Source organism: Telmatherina bonti (assembly GCF_933228915.1).
Source record: "Telmatherina bonti genome assembly, chromosome: 6".
Lineage (NCBI taxonomy): Eukaryota > Metazoa > Chordata > Actinopteri > Atheriniformes > Telmatherinidae > Telmatherina > Telmatherina bonti.
Window position 1 is genome coordinate 31550368 of NC_136624.1, and position 27888 is coordinate 31578255.

Genomic DNA, 27888 nt, shown 5'->3' on the forward strand with positions numbered 1-27888 from the left:
GGGCTTGTTAGCAGGAACACAATTTTTAAACAACAATAATATTGTTTTTTTTGTTAAATAACTCTTGTATTTTTGTATCATCTTTTCCCTGCTTGAACATACACTCCAAATTCTTGTTTGCTTTTAAAAATGTCCTTCTTTGTGACCTCAACATAAGCAGCTTTCATCTCAGACACAGAAGAATGTGGTCATTAAAAACCATTGCAAGCACAGAACAATGACGACAACATTCTGAAGATTTTTTAAGTACCTTTGTAGCTAGTTATCCCAGCAGATACAGAATGAGCTACAGATGACATGTAGGTCTAAGAAAAGTGCACCATACAGGAGACAGCACCCCAGAACACAGGGATGAGTAAGGATACATGATCTATGATACTGGGGACTATAGAGGCAATGTAAAATACAAACTAGCAAGCAGCTAAACTACATCAGCTCTTTCTGCAACTGATTTAATTTGAGAAGACACTTTACCAATAGTGTGGCTTCACTTTCAAGGTCAGCATGGTCTGATAGCGTCCTACTGCAAAGCATTTAATTCTGTGTCTTTTGGCTGTTCTGCAAACTCCAGTTAATGTTATTTTGAAACTGGGGATATCTGATGGGATCATTCTGTTTGTAAGGAGAATGCTTTACACAAGTAAGACACTTAAAATGTAAAGAGCTGGAACATTTTTTTTTTCTTTTCATTTTTATCAGGGCGATGTGAATCAAGCATGAACTTTTCTTTAGTTGCTTTCAGTCAAGCCATAACTTTGTGGATCATTTGTCTCCAAAGCTAAAACTTGAAGATATATATGAGTTTATTACATTTTGGTTTTAAGACTTAAAGCTACAAGGATTTACTTCTTGTTGTGCTTATTGAAAAAAGGGCGTATGGTTAGCATTATAAAATGATAACAATGCATTATATATACTATATTTTTGCACCACAGCAAAGTATTACAGAAATCTGACTTCAGGTGGCGTCCCAGCAGATTTTAAACTAGAAATGAGAATTTGGAAAATTTCCTTTTCTAGTTTAAATAAATCAAATAATTAAACTAATTTTATACATCAGGTGATTTATACAGATTTACAATACACAAAAATAACATTGAAGAGACAGAGAAACAGGTTGCTGTGGAACTTAGCTGCTTGTGTCATTCAGTACAAATTCTTAAATAGTTTGAAAGACAAAAACACCCATTCTAGCTATTATTCAATGACTAAATTATTGTCTGTAACATATCAGTTGAGAATTAACCCAGTTAATGGATATCTATCGGTAGGCAGTGCTGGGATTGTCTTTTTTTGGTTAGGCACCACAAAAGCACAGTCCTGGATTAATGGGTTATTAGAGTATGTTTGCCTATCAAAATCTAAATAAATAAATAAATTAATTAATAAATAAATAAGAATGAAAAAAAATTCTAGGTGAAGAACAAAACTAGATAGGTGTTCACTTTCACAGTGTTGATTACAAGGATCTGAAAACAGCCGCCAAAACTGTACATAAATGAAATAATAGACTACCAATAAGGGATTTTAAGCTTCTTTTATGTTAGTTCGCCATCCAAGATCTGTTGTTAACAACTGAAAAGAGCAACTAGTCTGTTACATTCACCCACAAGTGAGTCTGTTGCCCTCCTGCTAGTAATTTCGCACTAATTAATCTCTTCAGTGCATCAAAAAAATGGATTGACATTAAAAGTTCTAGGACGTCTCTAAATAATGACACGATGAGCATTTTCCACTTTATTCATATAACTTTATTAATGTCTCAGTATTAATTTCACTTCTCACATGTCAGTCGCTTAATAAAAACGTCTGGCAATGGAGTGTAGACTAGACACAGAACAGACCAGAAGAGAATAGAATAGAATAGAATAGAATAGAAAAGCACAACTTTTGATTGAATGCAGCCCGCAGCCTTTATATATATATATATATATATATATATATATATATATATATATATATATATATATATATATATATATATATATATATATATATATATATATATATATATATCTCTCTCTGAAGGCTGCGTGCTGCATTCAATGTCCCTTGAAAATAGTAGAACATTACTCAGAATTACACAACTTTTAAATAATTATAGTACATTTTAATGTTTGCCAATAATACAGTTTACTTCACTATTAAAAGACAAAAGTGTAAGAAATATGTTGTTTAATCTCTTATTTAAACAGTAGGAACTGAGGACAGATGGTATCAATTTTGACGCATGGCAATATGTTGGCTCAATAGCGCTTCAACTCAACAGTTTCACTTTCAGATTGAGAAGAGTTCCGAAAACTTTTAGGCCATAAAATACTTAAAATGTAAAATAAATAAATTCAGATATAACCAAGGATAAAAAGTTTAACCAAACGGAATATGTTTAACAATGCAGAAAGCCCAGCAGCAGTTAATGCAACATAGCTACTGGTAGCCAGAGCAGGAAGCTAGCGGAAGTTGATAAGTGACGTCACTTTGTGTCTTTTCGAGCGGGACACTATAGATCACAGTGAGGAGTACTGGGTGTAGTTAAACTTCTCTAATCTTTGCACTTTATCTGAAGTATGGCGTACCAGATCGAAGCAGATCTACCGCCCAGTCTTGCATGTCTGAAAGTAAGTTTCCTCATTGTTTATTATGGTGTACTTGTTTGGATGATGTGAAGGCTACTAGCATTTAGCTAAAATGGTAAACAGTTCGAGTAAAGCTGGATCCCCTAAACAAGAAAGACAAGCAAATGGGTTATACATATAAATATAAATATATGGGTTATAAAACAAAGAAACAAGCCAATTTAGTTTTTTTCTTTACTGATCTGCAGATATTTGTTAGTGTGATGCTGACTGAACAGTCAAAAACCCATCCGTGATTTAACATAATTGCACTTTTAAAGTATTATTATTGATCATAGCTTATACACTAACCTGAAATCCTGTCCAGTGGTTTAAACATGATGCTAAAGTGTGAAAACTCCTCTGGAAACCTTCATGAGATGAAATCAGTGACACAATACAGCATGACTACAGGAAAGGGATGGAAATGGAATTTCTAAATTACCACTTTTTATATTGTCTCTGAAAAATAATTGGTTTAGTTGATGGTAATTGTCTTTGTCAAAACATTTGTGTAAAACTGTGTGGACAAAGAGATGGAGAACTGGTATTTTTGTTAGTTTTATTCAACTGTTTTTAATCATGCAAATAGAAATGATTTGGACCAAAAAGAAAGCAATTCTTAATCCCTTTAAGTAAAAGCTTTAAGGCAATCAAATAAGGTATAACATGCGTGCAGTAATCATATCTCCACATGTAGTGTAAAAATGGCATATAAATTGTTTTCAGAGCTGGAGTTGTTTTATTGTTCTATTCTGTGTATAATTTTTGTTGGGATCTTGTATAACCGTGAACTTTTTCTCATCCACAGAATGTTGATACCCTGCTGCGATGTCCCATTTGCTTTGACTACCTCAACATTTCAATGATGACTCAATGCTCGCACAATTGTGAGTAAAGAAGCAGAGCAGCTTTAAGAAAAACTGTGATTCTAATGACTTTGTCCTAGAAATTTGGGAAAGCTTTTTGTATTTGAAGAAAGAAAAGTTCTTAAGTGGCTTGTATAATCATGCAAAATTGAGCTGATTGTTTGGAAAACTGCTGGAAAGCACTTGAAGTGGTGACATAAAGAGCTGTTTGCCTTTTTGTTCATGGCAGCAGCGAGATGTGCACAGTTCTGAGACAGGAAGAAATGAAAGTCTTTCGAAAGAAGTAGCATAAGTTAAGAAAGTTAAGAGCTGCATATTTTCCTTGGTCAAAGTATGCCAGAAATCAGGATTTTAACTTAAGATGTCCCGTCACTGGTACATTGTTTCATGATCTTGTTTGGGTTCATAACCTTCAGGCATTGAGTTTTCTGATCATGTTTTACTATTTGATTTATTGCTTCTTGATTAAAATTACACTGCAGCAGGAATAGGTGGTTCTGGAAAAGACAGACATCAGTTTCTTGTGCTTTTTTAATTTTCATGTGGTGAAATAAGCCATAAACAAGCAGGATGCTTTGGTTGGAAATGCTGTTGCACAGAGACTTGGAGAAGTGCAAAACATTGTTTTCAATCATTCAGAATAAAGGTCTTGTTATAAAAAAAACATTTTGAGTCCAATCACCTTTTTTTTTCATGTCTGACCTTACAAATTAGTGTGACTTATGTCACACACTTGGTCCTATATGCTGTTTTTTGGGCTGGCTGTGCCAAAGTTTCCTACGTCAGTACACTAGTGGTGTAAGAAAAAAGTGTTTTTACCAGCCTGTCACTCATATCTGACTTTTTTTTCTTTTTTTAAATGACAGTCTATACACCCTAAAATATTAGTCTTAGACGACCTAAAAATAATGTCTTTAATTAGATGCATTTCTGATGCTTTTAATGTTGCATTTCAACTAAATTTTACATTGTTGAGGTACATGAGTGAGATACACACAATGCTGCTGGTGACATTTAAGTTTAAAGGCAGTTGCATTTAAATTATAATGTGAACAACGATAGAAAGAAATCAGATTGCAGAAAAATAAGAGAAACAAAAAAATGCAGACGTAGCTTTCCTTACATAAAAATCTGTAAATCTGTAATTGTAAGCATTACTTTAAATCAGTCCAGTAAATCCTTTTTTTTTTTTTTTTTACCACTGAAGATATTGTTGATATGAAAGGAAAGGAGGAGTTAAACATTTGGCTTTTAGGATTAAAATGATTGGATTTCCACATATATCTCAAAATTAGACTGCGTAAATGCCGTTTAATTGGCTTCAAAGTTCCAGATTTGGAGGAGGAATGACGACTGAACAGTCATTCCTCACCAATAAGCCAAGCAGACCATTCCTGTTTTTGAAAGTGAGCAAAAAAAAACAAAGCAAAGACCTGTTGTTGATATTGGATCAATATATTTCTATTTGGTTGATTGTCTATTGCTTCTATAACGTGTTTTTTCTGTTGTACTTTCCTCAAATCACTAAGCTTAAACAGGGTTTGCATGATTGTCTGGCAAAAAGAAAAATTTTAAAAAGCTGTTATTATGTTTCGAAGTAATTTAAAAAAAAAAAAAACAACAACTCATTGAATCTAAAACATTGAACCAGAATAAATTCAGTTTTATCAGACGTTTCTGTTGAATTGGTGATGGGACATGTGAGTTGCTTCAGTTTGCCTTTGATGAGAGTCCTCAGTGAAGTATTGATTCTGAAATTATGTATTGTACTTCTTCAGTCTCCAGTAAGTAGTGATATAAAAAGTCCATTATTGCTAACAAAAGACACAAAAACATGGGAAGTGATAAATGAACAGCAAAAATTGGTGTTCTTCTAAATGAAAGGCAAGAAGATGAAGCAAATATATCTCAAATGGGTTAATTATTTTGCTTTATTCACGGTTTGGACTAATTTGTGCAAATGAACTGTACATCCTTTATGAACTGACTGAATGCAGCGGTGCTATGGGAGTTAAAGAATTTTTTTTTATTTTTTTTTTTATATGTGTTCCTTTTGAATTGAAAAACTTTGCTGGAAAGAAAAGGAAATTGCATGGCTGTTTGTTGAAACAGATCCTCCATAACACCCATTCTGTTTGTGTTTTATTTTGCAGTTTGCTCTTTGTGCATCAGAAAATTCCTTTCCTATAAGCTGCAGTGTCCAGTCTGTAATGCAGTAAGTGCAAGCACAACCTGAATGTTTACCTGGAGAATGAGGAAAGTCATTATCAGTGTGACAGCTGATGCAGAAAATGAGTAATTAATCTGCAAATATTCTGATGATCTGTTAGTTCCAGTGAAATTAGGTCATTGTGTAAAATGTGAATAAAGACTAAATCCAATTATTTTCAGATCCCTTTTAACTTGTATTCAGATAAATTCATGACATTTAAGTTTCAAAATGATCAACTTTGTTTTTCACACTGTTATTCACACATTTTTAATTTGATGTCTGCAACATATTGCAAACTACTGACACAACTGCAGACAAAATGATAGAGAAAACAATTCCCAGAGTAATATGTAGTGAAACCCTGCAGGGAGGCTTTTTCTCATATCTCACTGCTCTGTCTGTTTTTTTAGCAAATGACAGAACAAGACCTACGAAACAACCGCTTATTGGATGACTTGGTTGTAAGCTTTCGAGCTGCAAGGTAAGAAGATCAGGGAACTGTCTGAATTCTGAGCCCAACTTGTTGACATTGAATAACTGCATGTGGTTTGAAAGAAATGCAGATAAAAAAAAAAAACCATGGGGGTCGGTGGAAACACTTATGCTACTTTATTGGATGCTCTTTTATGTTGGATCAGTGTTTTATTGCAAAAAGTGGTGGAACAGGCATGTTTAGAGAACCACTGCAGGGCTTGACTAAAAGAATAACAACAGCGACGGATCGGAAATAACAGTGAATCCACCATGAACACGTTATTTACCTGAATATCCTTCTCATTTGTATTTTCATGCTCTTATGACCCGAAGAGAAAAACGATTACCATGGTGATTTCATGGGATTACATTGTTATTGACAGGATATCAGTATATCTACTAGAAAATCTACTTTGGATTATTTCAATATACAAACGCTTAAAAAAAAAAAAAGCAATTATGTAATTGCCTTTTTAATAATCTACCTGCAATTTACAGATTTGCTCTAAATCAAATGGGGATTTTGTTGTAATGAGCCTGGGTACTTCCTCACTGCTTCCTCCTTGTTTTGCACTTTTCTCCATACTTGTGTATTGCAGTTCTTTTTCTAGTGTGACTCATGAGAATGTGGAACAGCCATAGTCTCAGATGAGATGCTTATAGGTAACTCCTCCCACATGGGAGCAGTCACTCTTCTACCTTCACCCTGGTTGTCTCGGACAGACTGATGAGTGTTACACCGTTTACATGCAGCATGAAAATTAGTTTGCAAAGAAAAACTGGCTTAAATAATTGATCACACCAAGGCAGACTGACCATCCAAGCCTCTGGCATTATGGTTTATTTAAGGTTTACAATCATCATGCTGCCCTAAATTTAAAAGAAAAGCAATTAATAGAATATAAATAAATAACATTTGAGCAAGGGTGCGTATAATGCTACGTATTAGATAACGCTCTGCTTATAAACAGTGTTATGGCCCTTTTTAAAGATGATATGTAGCATCGCCTATTAAGGGTGCATTCACACCAGGGTGGTCTGCTGCTGGACTGAGTTCACGCTGCATTCTTCAAACAAATCAGACCTTTTAGATAACTGGTCTACATTCCTACCAGAGGCAGCGCTGCACCAAAAATTACTGAAGGAGAAGACGAGACGCACGAGATAGAAGAAAACTCCTTCATCTATCGGTTGATGTAGAACAAGGTTTTAGTACGTAATGGCTAAATATGGGGCTGCATCAGATCCTAGTGGTCTAAGTGGGATCCGATTTCCATCAGAACGTTTTCAAAATTCGTTCACACCTGACTTCGAGCCAGTTTTCCCATATACATCCACGTGGAGCTCCACATCCATGTGGGTTTTAGTTGTTTATCCACATTGAAGTCCGCTTCCTGCATTTGATCCGCTTGGAACGGATCAGGGCTTGTAGACGACTGATCTTTAATTTCAGTTAGATAGGTTTACATCTTGACGTTCTCCAACATGAAGCGGACTTCCCGACCAAACGGACCAGGATTCAAATCAGAAAGGGGGGGGGGGGGGGGGGTTACTGCCATCATCAGAATTTTGTCTTTTAATATTTGGGTTGAAGCAAATGCTGTTATCAGCACTAAGCTGCAATATTGCTCTCCTTCATCAATCACCTCAAAATCATCCTGTAAACTATCCTGTAATCTGAAAGGTCTCCAGACTGCAGTCCCTCTGATCATCATCACTGTTATGAATGAGTGGATTACGCTGCTGCTCTCTCCTCCACGTTTTAATTTCCTGTTGTCTAGCATTAAGTGTCTGAAAAGAGATATTTCTTGTGAGTGACCCTGTCACGAAGAGCTGCTGTAACACACAGATGGACTTGTCATAAAGTCCTTTTGCTGTGATATGAATATGCTACGCTTCATGCCTTTTTATTTCGGTAGTTTTCAGTGTTGAACTGTTAAAAACTGGAGTGTTTTTCTTTTTCTAAATTGATTAAATGGAGAATATTTCAAACATCTACCCATTTGGTGGGTACATTTTGTGCTGTAGCGTGTTTAGGGATTACTTCCGTCAGCGGACCACTCACTATGGAAATGCTGCATTAGGTAGTCTTTGGATGATGGCAGTAATTTACCACCATTAAGCCAGAAGCCTATTTCTCTGGCAGCTATTAGCTGTTATTGTAATGCTCCATATCTATACTTCTACAGTAGCTGCTGACTCTCATCTCGTCTATTGTTAGTATACTTTGGTAAAAGTAAAGCTTGGACTCTGATAGATATTTGACAAAACCAGTTTATTATTGATTAGCCACTTTATTTTTTTATCTCATTACGATTTTATTGCGTTGTAAGAAAGTGTATTCACAAGAGCTTCACTTATTTTGTAGTTTTGAATCTATCTGCGATCGTTCATTAAGATAACTATGGTGAGACATTTTTTGGAACCCATTCTTTTGAGCATTTGACAAAATTTCCTGAAATAATCAATAGCCCAAACTTGCCAAGCCTGCAGAACTGCTTTTCAAATTATAAATCCAGATTGCTAATCTCTTGTATGGTTTACTAAGGTTATTACCGTATTTTCCGGACAATAAGTCGCTCCAGAGTATAAGTCACACTCAGCCAAAAATGTATTATTCGGTAGGAAAAAACATACTTCGTCGCACTGGAGTGTAAGTCGCATTTTTTATGGATAATTACTTTACAAATTACTTGACCAAAAACAGGCATTAAGTCATCATTAAGTCAAGGCAAGTTATAACATTATTAAAAGACGAGAGAACAGGCTGAATATGTGTAACATATGCCAACACTATGAAGGCTATTTGGCTACACAAAAATTAAACATGAACAGAAAAGGTGTCCAGTGTTTATGTGACATAATTAACAGTTTCATGTAACTATAGCCTAAAGAACAAAACAAGTGTACTTTCACTGTAAGTCATAACGCACAATCCCACAATCCCACATTACTAAATCTGGTGAGTTTTTCGTCCTCGGTGTCACTTCTGAATAACTCTGCCAACTCCGTGTGGAGACATAACTGCACCCTTGACAAGCCTCTCCACGCAGCAAGTTGTTCAAGCTCCCACCGGTGAACTCGTTCTTTTAGCTGTGGCCATCTAGCTTTTTATGTTCAATCGTTCTCAGTTGTCTTTGTGGATGACTGTGAAATTACATATATTTTTTAATGTATAAGTCGCTCCGGAGAATGTCGCAGAAACAATTAACTTATGAAAAAAGTGCGACTTATAGTCTGGAAAATACGGTAACTGTTTTAACTAGGTGTAATTAGGACACGTCTGAATTTATCAGTATATGTTTTTGTAAATGTCCTATATTATGCAATATTTCCTTTCTAAATGTTTTACTACAGTCGTGTGTGTCCCATAGCCTGTGTGTGACTGCTTGCTTGCTCCACCTTTTAGCATAGGTTGTTCAAATAGGTGAGTCTGAGATCTTTCCCTTCGTGATCTGACAAATGGCAAGATTCCCCCCCCAGCAGTGAACATTACCATTGACCTGGCCCATGGCTAACAGGGCCTGCCCTCTGACATCACAGAGCAGATGCGAAGGAAAGGCGCATCCTCTGAGAAACGGCCCCTTTCCCAGTAGAGTTCACTGGACCTACTTCTGGAATGGCTGAAATTAAAGGGGCAAACGACAAAATGTTGAGCCACACCTCCCTCTACCTCTTACCTCCAACCCCACGCCGCTCCTCTGGGTGTTAAGAGCAAAAGCACTGAGCAAAACAATATCACCACTGTGTGGAACTGGAAGTAGCTAATAATGTTAATGTAGTAACAGTAGAAGAAGAGCTAGCTCCGAGTGAAACTGTAGCCCCTCTAACTTGTCGGTGCTCTCCTCTTTGGAAATGCAAGGCCAGTATTAATCCCGTTGTGTCCTTTTCTTTATCAGACAACTTCTTCACTAATGACGGTAGTTATTTTTAGAAGCAATGTTGGATCCTGGGTGTCTTTAGGAGAATGTTTTGTTCTGTTCGCTTAGAAAATATGCAGTGATGTTGTTCGCTTACTGTTGCCTTTTATAGGGAGGGGGGGCCCAGGACTCCCACAGTAGGCAGCAATTTACATGAAAGTACATAAACCTGCAGCCAGACCAGCTGGTAAACAGGGAGCAGAACATCAACACAGAGAGACAGTGTGTGATGCTGTGCAATATCGCTAAAATTGCACCTCCAGTTCTTATTGATTTTTTTTTTTTCCCCTTCAATCCAGAAATGATTCATTTCTGCTTATTTTTCCCTTTATGGACCAAGACTTAGTGTAATACACTTTGGAAACAGTGTTGTCGGGCCTCTCACATCCAAATGAAATCAGAAACCCAAATGAGAAAAAGAAGTATCCCCATATACACATCAGCGTCTCCATGTCCATGCACTCATCCTCAATCTAAACATGATACAGAAGGAACGATTGTGCATTACAGACAACTTTCCCACTTTGGTGCCACTTTCAGACAAACGCACCAAGTGAAAATCCAGGTTATCTTTGAAATGAATGTCGGGTATTGTGTGTGTGGTGGACAGTTGGATGGTAATGCTCCGCCTCCCTGCAAGCATTGGGAAGAAAGACTTTACACTGGTCTCGTTCAATAATGCTGATTATGTATATATCATAGTAAGATTATAAATCCAGCCATTCCCGCTTTAATTAACCCCACTTTAAAGTTGAACATTAATCTGTTTCTGACATTTTTTTGTCACCTCATGATTCCTGCCTCATTCAGCAATAATTGCTTGGTTGAACATCAGCTTAAAGACACTGCAAGCACTTCATATCTACTTCAGTCTAAGCTCTCAGCAAAGATGAGGAGCCCCCTTCCTGCCACTGACTCATGAATTATGGATAAAATTGTATTAAAACTGAAATCTAACTTTAGATCAGCCCCATCTCATTGTTTTCCTCCTGAAATTTATCAAACCAATTTTAAATAGAAATGTCAAGTTTTCCCCCCCCACATTTTCTCCCTTCTTCCCAGTTTCTGCTGGCACCACTCAGCCTGCAGAGAAAAGCTCTAACTTCACAGACAAAATTGTTCAAACTTAGTCAGAATCATTATAATTGAATAAAAGGCCAAATGAAATGAAAAGGAAATGAATGAGAAATAAAATATTTTCACTTTATTATTTTTCATTCATTCATTTAATTTTCCTTTCATTTGGCTTTTCCTTTATAAATAAAATATCCTGTAAACTATCCTGTAATAATAGATTGTAAGTAACGTGTGTAGTGAACTGGATTTGTCCTAAATCTGCCTGTATCTTCTCTAATTTGCTCGTTTAGCGGGTGTCTAATTAAAGTCAACAGCCTGTAAACTACTTGGTAACTGTGGCGTTGAGAATCATTTGACATACGTGATGGAAAATGCTCTTCTTAAATGAGGCAGAAACACTTAAAACTAATGGCTAGAATTGAAGGTGTTCGATCCATTTCTGATCCATGTTGTGAAGGGAACAGTGAATTGACCTTTTTGAAAGTAAATTGCTGCAAGTTTACAGCAGGGTTAGTATTAACTGTATAAATTCAGCAGCTTTTCACTTGGTGTGGAGGTGTTTTCACTATTTTTATTGCTAGAGGGAGTTCTAAACCTGAGTGTATTCAGTGGAACCGATGAATGCCACGAGGAGAGCATATTTCTTTAAGGTCTTTGTCAGGCGGAGGTGGCGTTTCCACATCACGTCTGTGCAAAACTGCCTTGGCATGAGTGTGCATCCGCAGGTACACACATGCATGTGCATGAACTCGCTCTAATGGGAACAGTAAGCTCAAATAAGTTTTAAATATGGAAAGCAGAACATCACACCTCATTGCTTCCATTCTATTGCCAAGCGATGGCCCAGCAGCAGTTTGTTTGCTTTCCACTTTTCCAAGAGCGTAAGCGAAGTGTCTTCTGTGTCTCGCTCATTAGAAAAGGTGTAAGAAAACTGAGGCCATTTTTTTTTTTTTTTTTTTTTTTTTTAAAAATTGTTTCTTAACGTCACTAAAGCCTAATGTCATCTGTATTTTTGCTTGTTTAAGGGCTTTTTCTGGTTTAAAATGAATACAGTTTATCTGGTTGTCTGCGTGTCTAACTCAGGTTACGCTTTTTCATTCACATGCCGTTGTGCTTTTGCTATTTTTTCCAGGCAGCAGTTGCAGTTGTCAAAAGCACACGTTGACTCCCCTCCAATATCACCAAAGACCCCAGCTTCAGCTGTCAAATGCAAAACTCCCAGAGAGAAGGGCCAGAAGTCTAGCAGCTCCATTATGAATCACTTTTTCCAAAAGAAGCTCAGAACACCTCCCAGTAAAGAAACCCAAGATGTCAAATTACAAACTCCACAAAGCCACGATGTAAATGATGCAGATCTGCATTCAGGAAAAGCTACCTCCTCTGTGGTTGTGAAGGAAGAGCCAGTTGAGATGACGGACACGTCTATCCAAGATCCGATGCCGCTTATAAAAGAGGAACCAGCTTCATACGGCCTAAGCGCTGGATTTGAGATGACATATTCTCCGTCACCATCAAAGAATGTTAAGCCAATAATGAAAGGTGAAACCATTTTACCTGTTGGTTTGTATTACTGCCTTTACTTTCACACTGTATAGATAATAATGCTATTCTTGAAAGTGCCATGAAAGGCAATGTAGTTAATCTGGTTTTAAAATGAGAAGGAAGAATCCGGATCATTGTTGATGCAGTTAAGGATGAGTTACTCATCTCTTCAGAATAATAAGTAGAGAGTGATTAGGATTGGCAGTTTAATTGATTCAAGGAACCAGAGTTAAATGCTGATTAGTGTTAAGTGCTGATTAAGATTCTAATAATATCTTCATGTGCATCCTTTTCCAGTGGAGTGTCCAGTCTGTTCTGTAAGTGTGCCACAGCATTTTATTAACAAGCACCTGGACACATGTCTAACCAGAGACGAGAAGAAGGAAAGCTTGAGGAGGTAAAATGTCCACTAAACTACAAAACTATGCCTTTTTTTTATGGCCAAGAATGAGGGGAAAAAAAGCCAATAATCTGTTTAAACCCAAATTTTTAAAGCCTTTATTGAAAGCCTGAAAACAGAAAACAGGAGAGGATCTCTTTAAATTAAACAAGAATTTATTCTAAGTTCAGGTCACAGATGAAGCAATGCAGCGCTGGGCTCAGGTGGACGGATCATCTCCGTCCGCCTGAGCCCCAAGCAATGGATACGGATAACATTTTATCTTCTTAGGCCGGGAGACAGCCTCCTACAATGGGATGGCTTAACCCGCGACCGATTGCAATTGGCCAGTTATCATAGACGTGAGCGGGCCACCCACTGCAGACGTGGTAGATCAGGATGTGCTGTTCAGTGTGTGTGTGAATGTTGAGTTGAAGTGTGGCTCTAATGCAACAGACCTGACGGATATCAAACCGATGACACACTTACATCTGGTTCTTTGCCTCCATCACTCTGTGTGTATCTTTACTGATGATTCTTGCATATCTGACACTATGGACCGGAAGAATTCTTAGCTAAAGGACACGGTGAGACATAAATCAGAGAAGGTTTAGCAGAAACAGAAGTCCTGAAACATTCATAGTGGAGCCAAAACAGTAACTAATTACCACAGTTCCCAGATACATCGACTGTGTATGTGTAAATATCTCAAGATGTAATCTCTATATTCCTGTTTTGCAACAGTTGGAACATTTTAAGTTTTGATTTCCTGTAGAGACTGATCAGTTTGTAGTCTCTCCCCTGCAGCTCATCCTGTTTTTCTAATGTCCTATCCAGGCGCTTTATGCCAGATTTTAGAAAAAGCAGTGGTGCACGATAAGAAGCGGACACCAAAGCACCCAACACACCAGGCACTGTCATTACAATTTTGGCACTTTGCACCATTTCCAAGATTTAGAGGGATGAGTCTAAATTTCATGCTTGTGAGGGAAGAGTGATTAAAAATTAATGTGTAGTTTAAAAAAAAAAAAAAATGCAGAAATGGGAAATGATGAAGATTTACAATCATGGATCGCTGTAGTCTGCTTGCCTGGGACATCTGTTGATGGTATTCATTCCAGTAAATGAACCCAAACCTGCATCATCACCATTTGATAATGCTTATTATTCCCTTCCAGACTGGGATGGTGCGGTTAACGTGAACCATAACATAATATCTCCTTAGAACAATTTATGGTGTGTCCATTACAACAAGAAGACTATAAAGAACAGCAAGTCCAAAACTCAAAGAGCTGCTAAAAGGTTTGGGATATTACACATGGCGTGTATCCTTTCAGCTGGAAGCCTCAGGCTGTCGCAGTTCTCTTCCAGTACATTAAGAATATTGTGGCTTACAATCACTGGAATTTGGTGGAATTTCTTTCATTCTGGATACATTTACACAAATGGAAAGTCTTTTTCTTCCATGGTCGCTTGCTGCCAGCGTTATGCAGTGCACGTGTGCTTTTTGTGCAGGAGCAATCACAGGCATGTCAAGGGGCAAAAGTTAAGGCGTGTCCATGCCTCCAAGGCACTAACTCTAGCACTGCACCTCCACAGTAAATACTGCCAGAATTAAATGAACAACAGTCCTTTAGGAAGATGTAAAAGCAAAGTCAATCTGACCCCAAGTTTCTCATATGAAACATACAGCGTGCAGCTATAAGTCGCCCTAAACATGTTGATGTGTTTACTGCCTTACTGGCATTAAATTGACCAGATTCTGCAGCTCACTGGGTTTTTTTAAATGTAACAATGTATTTAGTATAAACTTTAATTCTACATGTTCAAACTACAAGTCTTTGCATTGCACATTGTTAGGTGTCCCATACTAACTAACTCACATTTTCTGCAGCCTGTTGTCTTTTTTCACTGAGTTAAAATAGATAAATAGATCAAAGTTTCTGCTGAATATTTGTTGGAGAGTTCTGGAGGAAAATATTATTTATCTTTGCAGCTTTAATGCCTGCACTCCAAAGCCATTCACTTAGTCTTTGTTTTGTTTTTTTAAACATGTAAAATGGCTTCTATTATACAGTTGTAGTTATCATCAGCCTCCCAGCACATTTTGCAGAGGCGGGGTCTGTGATATTATTAGGGAGACTGACTTATATTGTTCTCTTATGATGAGTTGTATTTGTGCAGCAGTAGAAATAATTAGTCTGTGGAAGACCTTTATATTCCAATGATACATTATAGATGTTTTTTTTTTTCTTTGCTTTATTGTTATATGCTATTATTGATTAACGTAACATTTACAAAATTGTCTTCTCTTGTGATGCCCGGGACTTGCATTTAGGACATTCAAAGATTGATGTTTGTGCAGAAACCCACCATATGAATTACTCTAATATCGGCTGATTACCCAACATAAATGGTCGATCTGTCTGTTTCAGCTCTTTCAGCAACAAGAGGCGTCCAATGACAAAGCTGGTGTACAACTTGCTTTCAATGCAAGAGCTGAAGAAGAAGATGAAGGAGTGCCATCTGTCCATGCAGGGTTCTAGGGACCAGCTGATCAAAAGACACCAGGATTTTGTTCATTTATACAATGCACAGTGTGACTCCCTAAACCCAAAATCAGGTCAGTATCTTTAGTTTGCATGTCAAAAAAAAGAAAAATCAGTGGTAAAAATCTAAGCATGTGCTGCCCATTGAGTGTTTTTTTTTTTTTTATGTACATGCAGACTGTATGACATGTTTTTCAACCACCTCAGATATCCAAAGTACTTGGCCTGATGGATATTCTGAACTGTATTACAAGCATTTCTGATACTTGCTGTTTAATGTACATTTCAACTTGTTTCATTATACATGTCGCCATCAAGCAAAATGTGCACATGCCTCAAAGCAGTGCGCCGGGCGAAAAGCTTTAAAGATGAGTAAATACGCCAACAAATGTACACATAGACGCCACAGATGAACAAACCAGGAGCAGAATGAGATTAAAGCAATGTTTGTTCAGTGAACATCCTGCTGGGAATCCACTTTATGCGTCTACATAGGAGTTATTAGATTGAATGTGATAACATACATCCTGTTTGTGTTGAGACGTGAACTGGGACAAACTGGGTTTTTCTTTGTTCTCCTGCAATATCTCAGTTTTACACAGCAACATCATGAGTTAAAACCTTGTCACAATTCATGTGGCGCAATGGTCAATATTTAATGAAAGGCTCATTTTTCTCCTGTCAACAGCTGAAGAGGTTGCTAAGGAGGTTGAGGCCAATGAGAAGATCAGAAACCAACTGCAGGGAAAAACCAAACCTGTATGTATTTACTGCTGTTTGTAAGATTGAGCTGGAAAATGATTTGAAGTGAAGTGTGTCCTGCGTTTTTGGCTGTGATAGAACCGTGTTTCAGCAGCTGGAGAGACGCTGAACAGCTAAACAGCTGCTCAGTTCATCCAGGCAGATTTTAGGATGATTGTCAAAATCATCCGATAAAGTTATGCATTTTCATTTGTTCTATTAAATCTTTTACAGGTCATGATTTTCTCAAAGAATCAGTCTGAGGAGGAGATTGAGAAGATGCATTCAAATTATAGTAAGTGCATGTTTTTTTTTTTTCCTGTCTGTCAGGCATTTTAATATGCTCTACTTTCCTGTCCTGACTCGGGAATCTAGCAATTTAAAATGAAATGTCACTTCGATGGGCTTTTTTTTTTTCTTTTCTCTTCTCATACTGTCTGCTTCAGAAAAACAATGTTGAAAATATGGACGTGTTATTGGTTTGGAAAAAATTTATTACAGTCTAATGAAATCGTGCACAGTTATAACGGCAATAGTAACCATAATCACAAAAATGTTTGCATAAACAGATTTGGTATCTATAAATATCGGTATCGGCAGATATTCAAATTTCAGGTATCGAATTGGAACTCTCAAAAAGTGGATCGGTGCCTCCCTAGTAAATACTGTTCAAGTGTATCTGCACATACCGGAATAATAAACTGAAGTTAAAACTTGATTCAATCAAAAATTGCTTTCTTCAGAACTCCTGAGGTAAACTCCGGAAAGCTGCTTTGTAACTTTTGTCCTTTGTTCAGAACATCTGTTTTCAGTCTCGTTGTAATTTCATTCCTTTTGTTTTTCTTTTAAGTTTACTTCAATCATGAAGTGATGTTCTCTGTACTTTCTTGTTTGAGAGGTTCTCCACCTAAGCTGCTGTTTTCCTCACACTTGTATGATATATATGTATATAACATGGCTGCACATTACATTTGATCATGTTTCCCTTGCAAAATTTAACAGAGGTGTTGAGCATTAAAGTGTTACCTGGAGATTTGTTATTATTTATGACTGTTTTTATTTTTTTTCCCAATGTTAGTCGTGATAAAAAAAAAAAAAGACTCATCTCTGTTTTTTAAAAGGAGAAGGAAACCCTCAGTTTAAATCTGCAATCATGTCAAAATAACTTGTGATTTATTACTTGTAGAACATTGGAGGACAACAGCTTAAGTCTTATTGTAGAAATGAGTGTCCCTCATGATGACTTTTTGAAGCACATGCTTTAGAAGCTTATCATTGCATTTATTTACAGGCAGTGGGTTTGATGGGAAAATCCACTGGCAGAGATCTCATTCTAACCTGAGCGCTTCATAGAGATGGTATGTTGAGTAATTGCTGCATGGTAATGCAGTGTAGAAGTACAGAATGTCCATTTGAAAAGCCTGTATAGACGTATTTAATCATTTCATGCCACAGGCGAGGCCATTGCAGCTTTGCATATTGGCGGGGTAACACAGCTGTAACCTCACTGTTACTCAGTCTGGAAGCTCTCCATTTAGAGCCACATGCCTTTATCTGCACAATGCAAGAAATGGGAACATGCAGAATGACTGTCTGCAGTAAGTAATTTGGCTGTGAGAGGTGAGATGAAAATATCAATCTAATGGGTGACTCAGTTTTTAGCTCTTGGTTGGTACCCAAGTTTTTCCTTCCGTATAACTTCGGTAGGATTTCTTGGATACTTCGCCGTCTCAACTCCCATCTGAAGCCATCCCATATGAGGTCAGAGATTATCAATGAGACTTACAGAAGCAAAGGTTATAAACCAAAACAGCAGCGTTGGAGCATCGTTCAAAGCCTTATTGACATAGCTAGACGAGATGAAAAGCCTGTTGGAAATAACTCAGTAGAGCTAACTTTAAAAGTGTTTGAGAAATGGATGTAAGTCGCAGGAGACGGCTTCTATAAATAGCTGCTCTGCTGTGATAACCTCTTGATTTATCAGAGGAGGATGTGGATGACTCACTCTGCCAGCATGGAGAATGGTGACTGAGCAAACAGGAATGTGAAAGCAGCGTACACACACACACACACACACACACACACAGCGGGAGCTTGTAGCTTTGTCTTCTCTTTTTTTCCTTTTTATTTTATTTATTTATTTTTATTGTGAACACAATCCCATACACACACACACACACACTGGTTGCTGGTTATGAAGAAAACATCCTTGCCACCCAGAACAACTATGTTGGGGTAAAATCGGCCGATTTGTAAGGCAGCACTGTGAGGACTTCGATCGCCAGCGTGCGTCACCGCTGTCCGCTCCGGTGGATGCTCTCCCAACATTTAAAGTAACTACTGCTTGTTCAGTACTGGGTGGCATGAGCAATAAAGCATAAAGACAACAAATTCTGAATTACAATTTAGCATTACAAATTTTACCTGCATCATTGGTGTCGTTTGGATGGAAGAGTTTTTTTTTTTTTTTTTTTTTTTTTTCTTCCAATGAACCCAGTTTCCTTTAAATAACAACAATTGGAAGTTTTGTTGTAATTATGATGATGAAATACAACTTTTTTATTTATTTATTTTTTTTTATTTTATTTTATTTTATTTTTTTTAATTTAACAAGCGTGACTTTGCTAACTGTCAGGCGTCCCTGCTTATCACAGGTCATTGTTTTTCAGTGGTTCTACTCGCAACGGGGATCACATCCAGAAGTGTTGCTGTGTTGATGGATGCTTCAAATGGCCACATTAGAAGGTTATAGAAGGCCATAAATACTTCCAAGTACATAAGTGTTTTAGACAGCTTAAGAATTGTCTTTTTACGACCTGGCTGCTGTACAATTTGCTATGCCAGTGAGAGAGGGTGGTAGAATTTCTTGACTGAGTGCTGCTTCATCAGCTGTGAAGCTCCAGTCCATGTCAGCTCGTTGCAGCTGAACTGGAACTTTTAAAACTACTCAGCCTCTGAGAATTACTGCTGCATTGGCGGGGATGAATAAAGAGTGAAAAGGCATTCAGTGAAGACAAAGCCCCTGTTATTTACATGTTGGAGTGTAATAAAAAGGCTAACTTTAGCAAAAAGCCGACCTCATCTTAGCCTGCTCCACATGTGCAGCAGTTTAAACAGAGCTGCCAAGGAATCCGTCTCCTCGGCCTTCCTTCTCCAGCTGCTCTGGGGGGGGGGGGAGACCACAGCAGGCATGCCCCCCACGGTCTCTTCCTGGTAAAACATGGTGAAAAGAACTCACTTGGAAAGTGTCTGGGAGGCGTCCTGACAGGTGCCTGAGCCGGCTTCTTTCTAACACGGAGGAGCAGTGAAGGAAATCGAATTAATTTCAAGTCTGTCTTTTTCTTTTCTCTCCCCAACAACACTGTTGGACTTAGCTCACCTTTCTTTTTACTGTCAGAAATCAGAAAAACTTTTATTGCCATTGTCTGTGAACACAATTCAGATGAGGAACTTGTTTTTGGTGCAACATAACAACACTGAATATTAATATAAAAGTAGAAATACAGCTATTTATGACTCTTTAATTACACTACAGTTAAGAACTCTGTGGATTTGCTTTTTTTTTTTTTATCCACTTTGAGTTTCTTTTGTTTGTTCTGTCATCAAAATAATCAGAAGATTTTTTAAGATGATTTTTTTTTTTTTAATTTAGTCCCTGCTGAATCTAAGCTTTTGCTCTTCATTTGGATGTTTTCTTCTACACCAATAAATATTTGCAGTTGTTGTTTTGCTTCCACTACCACAGCAGAATATTTCTTTGCCACATTTGTCCATCTTGTGGCTTACATCAACAGTATAAGACTGACTGAGATGGTGGAAACATTTTGGTTGTTTCCTTTCCAAAGTTGAAAATGAGTCTATGTTGAATACGCTGTAAATATTACCTCACGTTTTCCTTAACATCTACTATGTTGTTGTCAGCGATGCACCACTGGGTGGGTTGTTTGTCACCCAGTCTACTTTATACCCTCAGCAGCAATGTACTCTCGCTTTACTCTGTGAGAATCTATTTTGTATTAGGACGATAACATAATGGCCAAAAACATGTCTGACTGTAAATGCTTTTGCGTCCACAGGGAAGCAGCACAGCAGTGACTTCACCCGGTTAATTGCACAGGCACGAGGACGCCTAGAGACCACCAAAAGGGCTTGTATCAGACAAGAAGTCACTGAGGAGAAGGAGGATGCTCAGGAACTGCACTCTGCAGGTACTGAGACATTTATGATTCTCCATAAGGAATAAAATCTCATTTGGCTACTGGACACAGTACACATCTTTTTTTCATACAGTATGCCCGTCACATAATCCACTCTGAGTTAAAAAGATTTTTTTCAATATGTCGGAGTGCTTTAGAAAATTACTAAAGCCAGACATTAATGTGTCTGGCTTTAGTAATTTTAAAAAAATTACTAAAGAAAAAAATTTTAGTAATTTAAAAAAAAACAAAAACAAAAGGCAAAATAAAAGCAAGCGTTTCCAGTGTGCAGAAACTAATCACACAAGTAACCTTTGCAGATTACAGTATTTGAGAGGGCGCATAATAGCACAATAAATTAGACATATTTAGGGGCTAAGCTGTTAAACAATAACATTTTAAATTTACTCTGAATCCTTTAGGAAGTGAGTATTTGTTGGTAGACGCAGGAACGGCTGCCGCTGTAACGTGTCTGTGAGAGAGGTATGCGACAGTGTACTTGTATTTAGTGGAGGAGCATTTGGGATGCCAATGCTTGAATGTGAAAGTGTGTGAAATGTAGATGTTTATGTGTTTTTCAGAATCTGTAATGTTAAAAAAGAATTTACCAAATGTTAGAAACTTTATGGATGGGATGAAATAACACTTTACAGATCAGGATCTTATGTTTGATGGACAATGGTACAAACAGAACAAATCAAACATTAAAATGCTGTAAAAATTTATCATCTTAAATATATCCTCATTTTATGATTTTTTTTTTTTTTTTTTTTTTTTTTTAATAGGAAAAGTTTAGGCTAGAAATGAATTGTATGTTTGGCTTCTGTTTACATTTACTTTTGGTTTGCGAGATCACACAAAGTGTAAAGTCAGTGGAAGAAATCATGACATGGTTTGTGATCACATTCATTAGAATTCTTCAGCCTTGTTTGCGCCTGGATCCCCTGGGCTCTCTCTTTGCCCATGCAGAGCGTTGTGTGTCTATATTGGCTGTTTAGTGTAAAACTGCACCTCAGCAGTTTTAGGTAACCTTTAGTCAGCCTTCCATAGTGTAAAGTCAAAACTTTGCAGCTGTAATACCACGCATGGTTGACACTAAAGAGATACGCTATGTGTGGAACAAGTAGTTTCCAAGTTAAATAAATCAGGATTGTTAACAAACATTTGAATCATAATCCGTCAGCATGACGCTGGAAGTGCTTTACATTTAGGAATATGGAAGCATCCTGTCTAAATGAGTTTGTTTACAAGGTTTTTACCCGTTACAGGCCAGAGCTCAACTGTTCATCTGCCCCTGCATGCGCCCCCTTCAGGTCAGGTTGCTGGACCAAACAGCTCTTTAGTGGTGAAGGAAGAAGACGGAGAACCTGATGAGGATCGGTTTGGAGAAGTGATTGAATTATCATCCAGTTCCTCGCTCAGTGATGTGTCCATCAGCAGGTAAGGTAGAAGCTAATGAGGATATAAGTAACACATCCTGATTAACCAGCGTGTTCATGTAAAGCTATACAGTTGTTCCATTTGGCCTCAGTTACAACTCTGTAATTACAAAGATGAAAGATAAGCTTCTCTAAATAAAGCCTAACAACTGTCAGTCTGGGTAAGCTCCCACTGCAGAGTTAAAAGCGGCGCTGACCCCCTCTAGTCTGTCTTGTCACAATGAATTACCGGTTAGAAAGGTGAGGCTCTCTTGGTACTGATAATTGTTTATAAAGTTTAAATGTAACTAAAAGTAAAATAAAGGGGATGATGATTGAAAGTTGCAGCAAACCTACTTGAATGAGTCTGTTGCTTACAAAGCACAGCAGTGATGAATTAAAAACGGAATAATCTGATTAGCATCTCTGACGAATTTCCATATCATTATAATGTCCACACACGCTGGGCTGCAGGACAGAAGACTGAAAGGTTTGTATGCTGTGACTCGTCAGAAAAATGCCAAAATTTGGAAACATTAAAGTACAATTCCCCATTATTTAACTTGTTATCTAATTTATAATCAAATGTGACTCAAAAGAAATGGTAAAATACAAAGAAGATATTATCGGCATCACGATATTATCGGCTGACATCACAATGCAGTATCGGAAATTATCTTTATTTGTTTTTACTTTTTTAATGACATAACTTTTCTACAACATGCAAATATTAAATATCAAACTCTCCAGGTAAATCTCATCTAACTTGAAATGACAACATAGTATGTGAAGTTGTATGTTGTTGTATGTGTGTGTATGTGTGTTGTGTGTGTAGTTGTATGTGAAGTTTTCTAGATATTTGTTTTATATAACAACTCTCTCCAAAAATATTGGTATTGGTTGATATCTGTGTTGGAAATAGAGTTGGACAAAATCAGATATCTGTTAAAAAAAAAAAAAAAAAGCCAGTCTTGAACATTCCTAATACAGTGATCCATGCAAACTATTATTATTATTAGTTATTTTTACTTGTAAGAAAATCCTATCTTATGTTTTGCGACCAGAGAGCCCAGTTTCCAGGTTGTAAACATCTGAGCAAAGGACCATCAAGCTTTTTTGTTATAATTAAGTATGCAAAGTGTTAGTGTGAAGTCATGTAATTGTTCCATCTGAGCTCAATTATGGCTCGGAGCATAATTACAAAGATCAAAGCTAAACGAAGTCCCGTAAACCAGACAAGCTTCTTCAGCACACCATCAGAATGGTATTGATTGCTTCTTGTCTGCTTTCAGCCAAGAGCTGCAGTCATCAACCTGCCATTTCAATTTTTCCATGTCACTGATGAAGATTTGACCGTTCTTGTTACGTGTTTTTGTTCATAGTAAAGGACTGTACGGAAAGGCAAACACAGCATATGTACAAAAGCGGCCAGAAAGTTCATTAAATCCACTGGGCAGACTGGTTTCTGCTCAGTTCTAAGGGAAGCTTGAGACCTTTCATCCATGCTGTATTACATAAGATTTAAGCTGATGAAGGGATACTAACTATATGCAGGCTGCACTTCTTCAGGCATCACAAGTTAATTAGGAAAGCTGTTGCCCCTGATAAACAGCAGGTTCCAGCCTCTGTGTGTGTGTGTGTGTGTGTGTGTGTGTGTGTGTGTGTGTGTGTGTGTGTGTGTGTGTGTGTGTGTGTGTGTGTGTGTGTGTGTGTGTGTGTGTGTGTGTGTGTGTGTGTGTGTGTGTGTGTGTGTGTGTGTGTGTGTGTGTGCGCGCGTGTGTGCGCGCGCGCGCTGCATCCTTTAAATTCTGACCCCTTTAGGTTGCATGTGGAGGTAGATGTCCACAGAATTCAGTCTGCAACCTAAAACTTGGCTAGAAAAAGCAGCTTGCCGAAGCTTTTGTCATCATTCTGTTGCATAGAGCTTCCAGCCTCACTTACAACTTGTCAAGTTCTTTTAGGAGATGTAAAATGTCTTTCCCACTGAATGCTTTGGTTGTGTCTCTTCAGCATTTCAGCAGTGTGTGCCATTAGTACATGTTGAGCAATTCTTCTGAGAACATGGAGTTTGTTTGGAAGTGGCAAAGCTGCAGTATGAACTGTCGAGCACCTCTAAATAAATTATGTTGAGTTTTCCTTCAAGGAAACTAGACTTGTGTTCCATTAAGAGAGTAATGCCAAATATAATCTTTATGAACTGTTTCAGAGCTGCAGTTCAGATGTAGGTTATAGTCAGACATGTTGTTTGCTGTTCAATAACAAGCAAGTATAAAAAAAAATACTTGAACTCAACTTTATTTCTAAAGCACTTTAACACAACGCCAGCTGCAACAAAGTGCATCTAAAGTGGCTTTTGGAAATGAATAAGTGTGTGTTGTAGGTGATGCCGGCATCCTGTTGCTCATGACCTGCTCACTTTGTATGAGCATGTATTGCAAATGTTCAGTTATTTAGCAGTTTGTATGCTCATATGACAATGTTCAATTTACAATGTTCAAGCTTAGGTTTAGATCTCATTTGTTGATGTGAGAAAATTTATTTCTTTTATAGCATCTTTTTGTTGACTCATCAGATAAGTACAAGTACCATTCTGCATAGTTTGAATGCATTTTTGCATTTAATACACTGCTAGGAAAAAAAAAAAAGAAAACAAACAAAAGTTGTTTAGACAGCATCAACACCTCACAGAGAAAATTGTGTTGAAAAGGTTGCTGGGCAACAGCAGCCATGAACCTTGCCATACAGAAGGGATGGCAACAGAGGACATTACAGGATAAATTATGTTTGTGCCAAAAGAGGCTTAACAACCAAATCAGCCATCTGATGCAACTGCTAAGCATTAGTGTTGTATTCCAGTAATAACAGATTGGTTTTACCCGGAACACACATGAAACAAACCTGATAGATCTTTTTTTTTTCTTTTTCTTTCCCCAGAGCCACCGCTTTGACAGAAACAAGAAATATGTTTACATGTTTGTTTGCATGAGAATGTTGCTCATTTGTAACTGAAAATAATGAATAAACAGCAGGATTATCACACCATTTAGAGGATGGCTTCGGATCAAAGTGAAGTACAAAATGTGTTGTCTTTACGGCTCACACCGCTTCTGCCTTCACCTCTGCTCGCTGCTGCGTTGTCAACATGGCAGGGCTCAAACACCTTTTTTTTTCCCTTTTTTCTCCCTCATTTTGTGGGGAAAATGTCTTCCAGTGATGGATAAGATGCAAACTGCATTTAACACGCCGGATATTGTTTCTAGATTGCAGGGAGCAATTACATTACCTACATTTGGTCTCATTTACTTTGAATTTTAAGCAGAAAACAATCTTTTTTTTTTTTTTTTTTTTTACTTTTTCCTTTCCCCTGTTTTCCTCTTACAGTTCTATTTCCGACATCTTCGGCCCGGAGCCCTCCAGGAACACGGAGTAAGTGACTATTTTTTTCTTTTTTCTCTTTCTTGAAACATTTTTGTGAACTGCGTTACCAGAGATCAGTTATCAACGTACAGTTGCCCCCAGTTTTATTAAAGCCCCGTTAACCACACCATCATAAGTCTGGTTTCGATCCTTCTTGTGCCTCTCAGAGTTCAAACTCTTCTTCTTTCAGTGCAGGCTTTAGGTCCATTTAAAAAAACAAAACAAAAAAGAAAACAAAAAGACATTGGCAAATGCTCAACTTTAATTTTTTTCCCCACAACTGTTGGATTTTATTGTTACTTCAGTCAAAAATGCCTTTAATCCATTTAGAAGATATTCATCTTATCTGATGTGGACATTATGGCTGAAACTTCACCCATAGGATCTGATTTTATTTCAAATGGTTGCTTCTGAATCAGGATGCTCCTTTAGAAATAAATATGGGGGGAAAAAAAGGGGAAAAAAGAGGCTTTAAACCTAAAAACATTTTTTTTTTCTAAGACAGATGTGTATATTAAAGAAACTGCATCACAGCTCCGACTGAAGCTCAGAACTTAGAAACGATGTTTGTGGACGTGACTTTTTCTGCTGACACCATTTATGTCTGTCGGCATGTTTTTAAAGAAGTGCAGAAACGTCCTTCTGAATTTATTTCGAGGACTGTCTGTTACTGTGAATGTTATCTGCTCTGAAGGACTTTGTGATGAGTGTCTGAAAGGTGCTGTAAAAGTACAAGCTAGCTTTTCTCAGCAGTACCTGCCAGACATGAATCTGAACCGGGACAAATGGGGCACATTTCTTATTGGAAGTTAATGAGATTTGTAAATCATTTTATGTTCTTTTTATTTGCATTTTACAGTGCGTCCCAATATTGTGTGTGTGTGTGTGTGTGTGTGTGTGTGTGTGTGTGTGTACACAAAACTTTACTGTCACTATTGGTATATTAAAAAAAAAGAGAATCCATTCATTCGGCTGAAGCCATGTGTTCTGCATCTTAGCTGAACAAGCATGAAAGGAAATGTTCCCTTTTTTTTTTCGGGAATGTTTTTATCTTGGTCCTCTGTTTATCAGTAAATCCTTCCACTTAGATGTCTAGCCATCCTTTCACGACCCACATGTGGCCTTCTCGCCCCAAATTCCTTTGCTGAAATTCTTTTCTTCCCCCCAGCCATGAAGTTGAGGGTAATTCATTAATGGTGCTGTATCGAGACGCTGTGTGCTGAATTGTGGAGCCCACCTGAGACCTCACTGTAGCGAGAAGTATTGACAGGATAACGAGAAAAACAGCTCATTTAGGGGTGTCCTCTCCACCTGGGTCTTCTGGCTACAGTAAAGTATAACTGAATAAATAAATGTACTGATTCCGTTTATATAAAAGAGGAAAAGACTGTTTTTGCAACAAGCATCCCTGGGATTTCATGCAAGTAGTGAACGTATTTATTTATCACTATTTTTATGGAATGCTAAACAACAGTTCTGGCCATTGCAGAAAATTACTGGTATCAACCAGTCTGCTGGCCAGGACAAACAACTGAATAGTTTGTCTCTTTGGTAGCATGGCAGTCATGTATAAATGCAGCATCTTTTGCATCCTCATCCTTTTTCCATTTGTTGCTTGCTGCCTATAAAATTTTGGTCAATATAAAAAAAAAAAAAAAAAAAGCTTTTAGTGTTAATTAACTACATGAACTTCTGGTTACTTACAGGCAGCTGCAGGCAAATAAGAACCAGTTTTCATTTTCCATTTGCCATGTGCATCATAATTATGTTGGCTAGCTTGTTGAACTTAATATATTGAGATTGTAACGTTTAAAGTAATCATGTGTGCAGATGTCTGACCAGGAAAAACAACCCAATCTTAGAAGTAATTAACATGTATGATTTTCCTCACCCTCTGGTTGGTTGTGTGCTTTCTTAGGGGGGTAGATGGCTGGAAAACACAGAAAGAAGTCCATATTTATGTCTTTTTAGTTGAAGATGAACATTAATCATTGTCATTATGGCTTTAAGACGGTCCTGTGGGTCCTACAGCTGATATTCATGGTTTGGGGGTGATTTATTGCTGTAAGCTTTTTGTGGTATTGATTGTGTGCACAAGCCCAAGAAGCTTGGTGTTACAGTAAGTGTGCACAACTGGTGCACATTGTGTGGCAAAACGGAAGGATGTCTCATCATAAAAATAAAGCAAACTTGTTGAGGTTGTTCAGCATTTTATCTGAACAGTGTCTTTTAAGTCTGTAAATATAACATCATGTGCAATAAAAGATAAAATCTTCATGCACCAGGACGCTTACTGATGCAACATTCATCACCCATGAATAAACACGTTTTTTTCTGGTAAATGTTCACTTACAGAGACGGAGAGGGCACTTCGTACCAAAAGCGACCATCCAGCTCCAGATATGGCGATGAATCACCTGTGATGGGAAAGCGACGGCGTAAGAATTGAGAATGAATAAAAGAGAGGGGCGAAGAAGGC

General features: G+C 37.6%; 1 protein-coding gene across 1 annotated transcript; it reads left to right on the forward strand.

Moving 5' to 3' along the window:
• Positions 1 to 2496: 2496 nt before the first annotated feature.
• Positions 2497 to 27888, forward strand: rad18 (RAD18 E3 ubiquitin protein ligase). Its single transcript, XM_079241468.1, has 13 exons — positions 2497 to 2618; positions 3427 to 3505; positions 5638 to 5699; positions 6107 to 6177; positions 12300 to 12706; positions 13007 to 13106; positions 15524 to 15711; positions 16326 to 16396; positions 16613 to 16673; positions 20455 to 20586; positions 21888 to 22014; positions 25374 to 25418; positions 27765 to 27888. The coding sequence occupies exons 1-13, from the start codon at positions 2568 to 2570 to the stop codon at positions 27856 to 27858; spliced, it is 1488 nt and encodes a 495-aa protein (XP_079097594.1). The 5' UTR covers positions 2497 to 2567; the 3' UTR covers positions 27859 to 27888.

What these genes read in the sequence shown, in the direction of transcription:
- rad18 (XM_079241468.1), top strand. Translation starts at nt 2,568, where the DNA reads ATGGCGTACCAGATCGAAGCAGATCTACCGCCCAGTCTTGCATGTCTG. An exon ending in AGTGTCCAGTCTGTAATGCA is followed by an intron (nt 5,700 to 6,106) that starts GTAAGTGCAAGC and finishes CTGTTTTTTTAG; the next exon opens with CAAATGACAGAACAAGACCT. An exon ending in CTCCCTAAACCCAAAATCAG is followed by an intron (nt 15,712 to 16,325) that starts GTCAGTATCTTT and finishes TCCTGTCAACAG; the next exon opens with CTGAAGAGGTTGCTAAGGAG.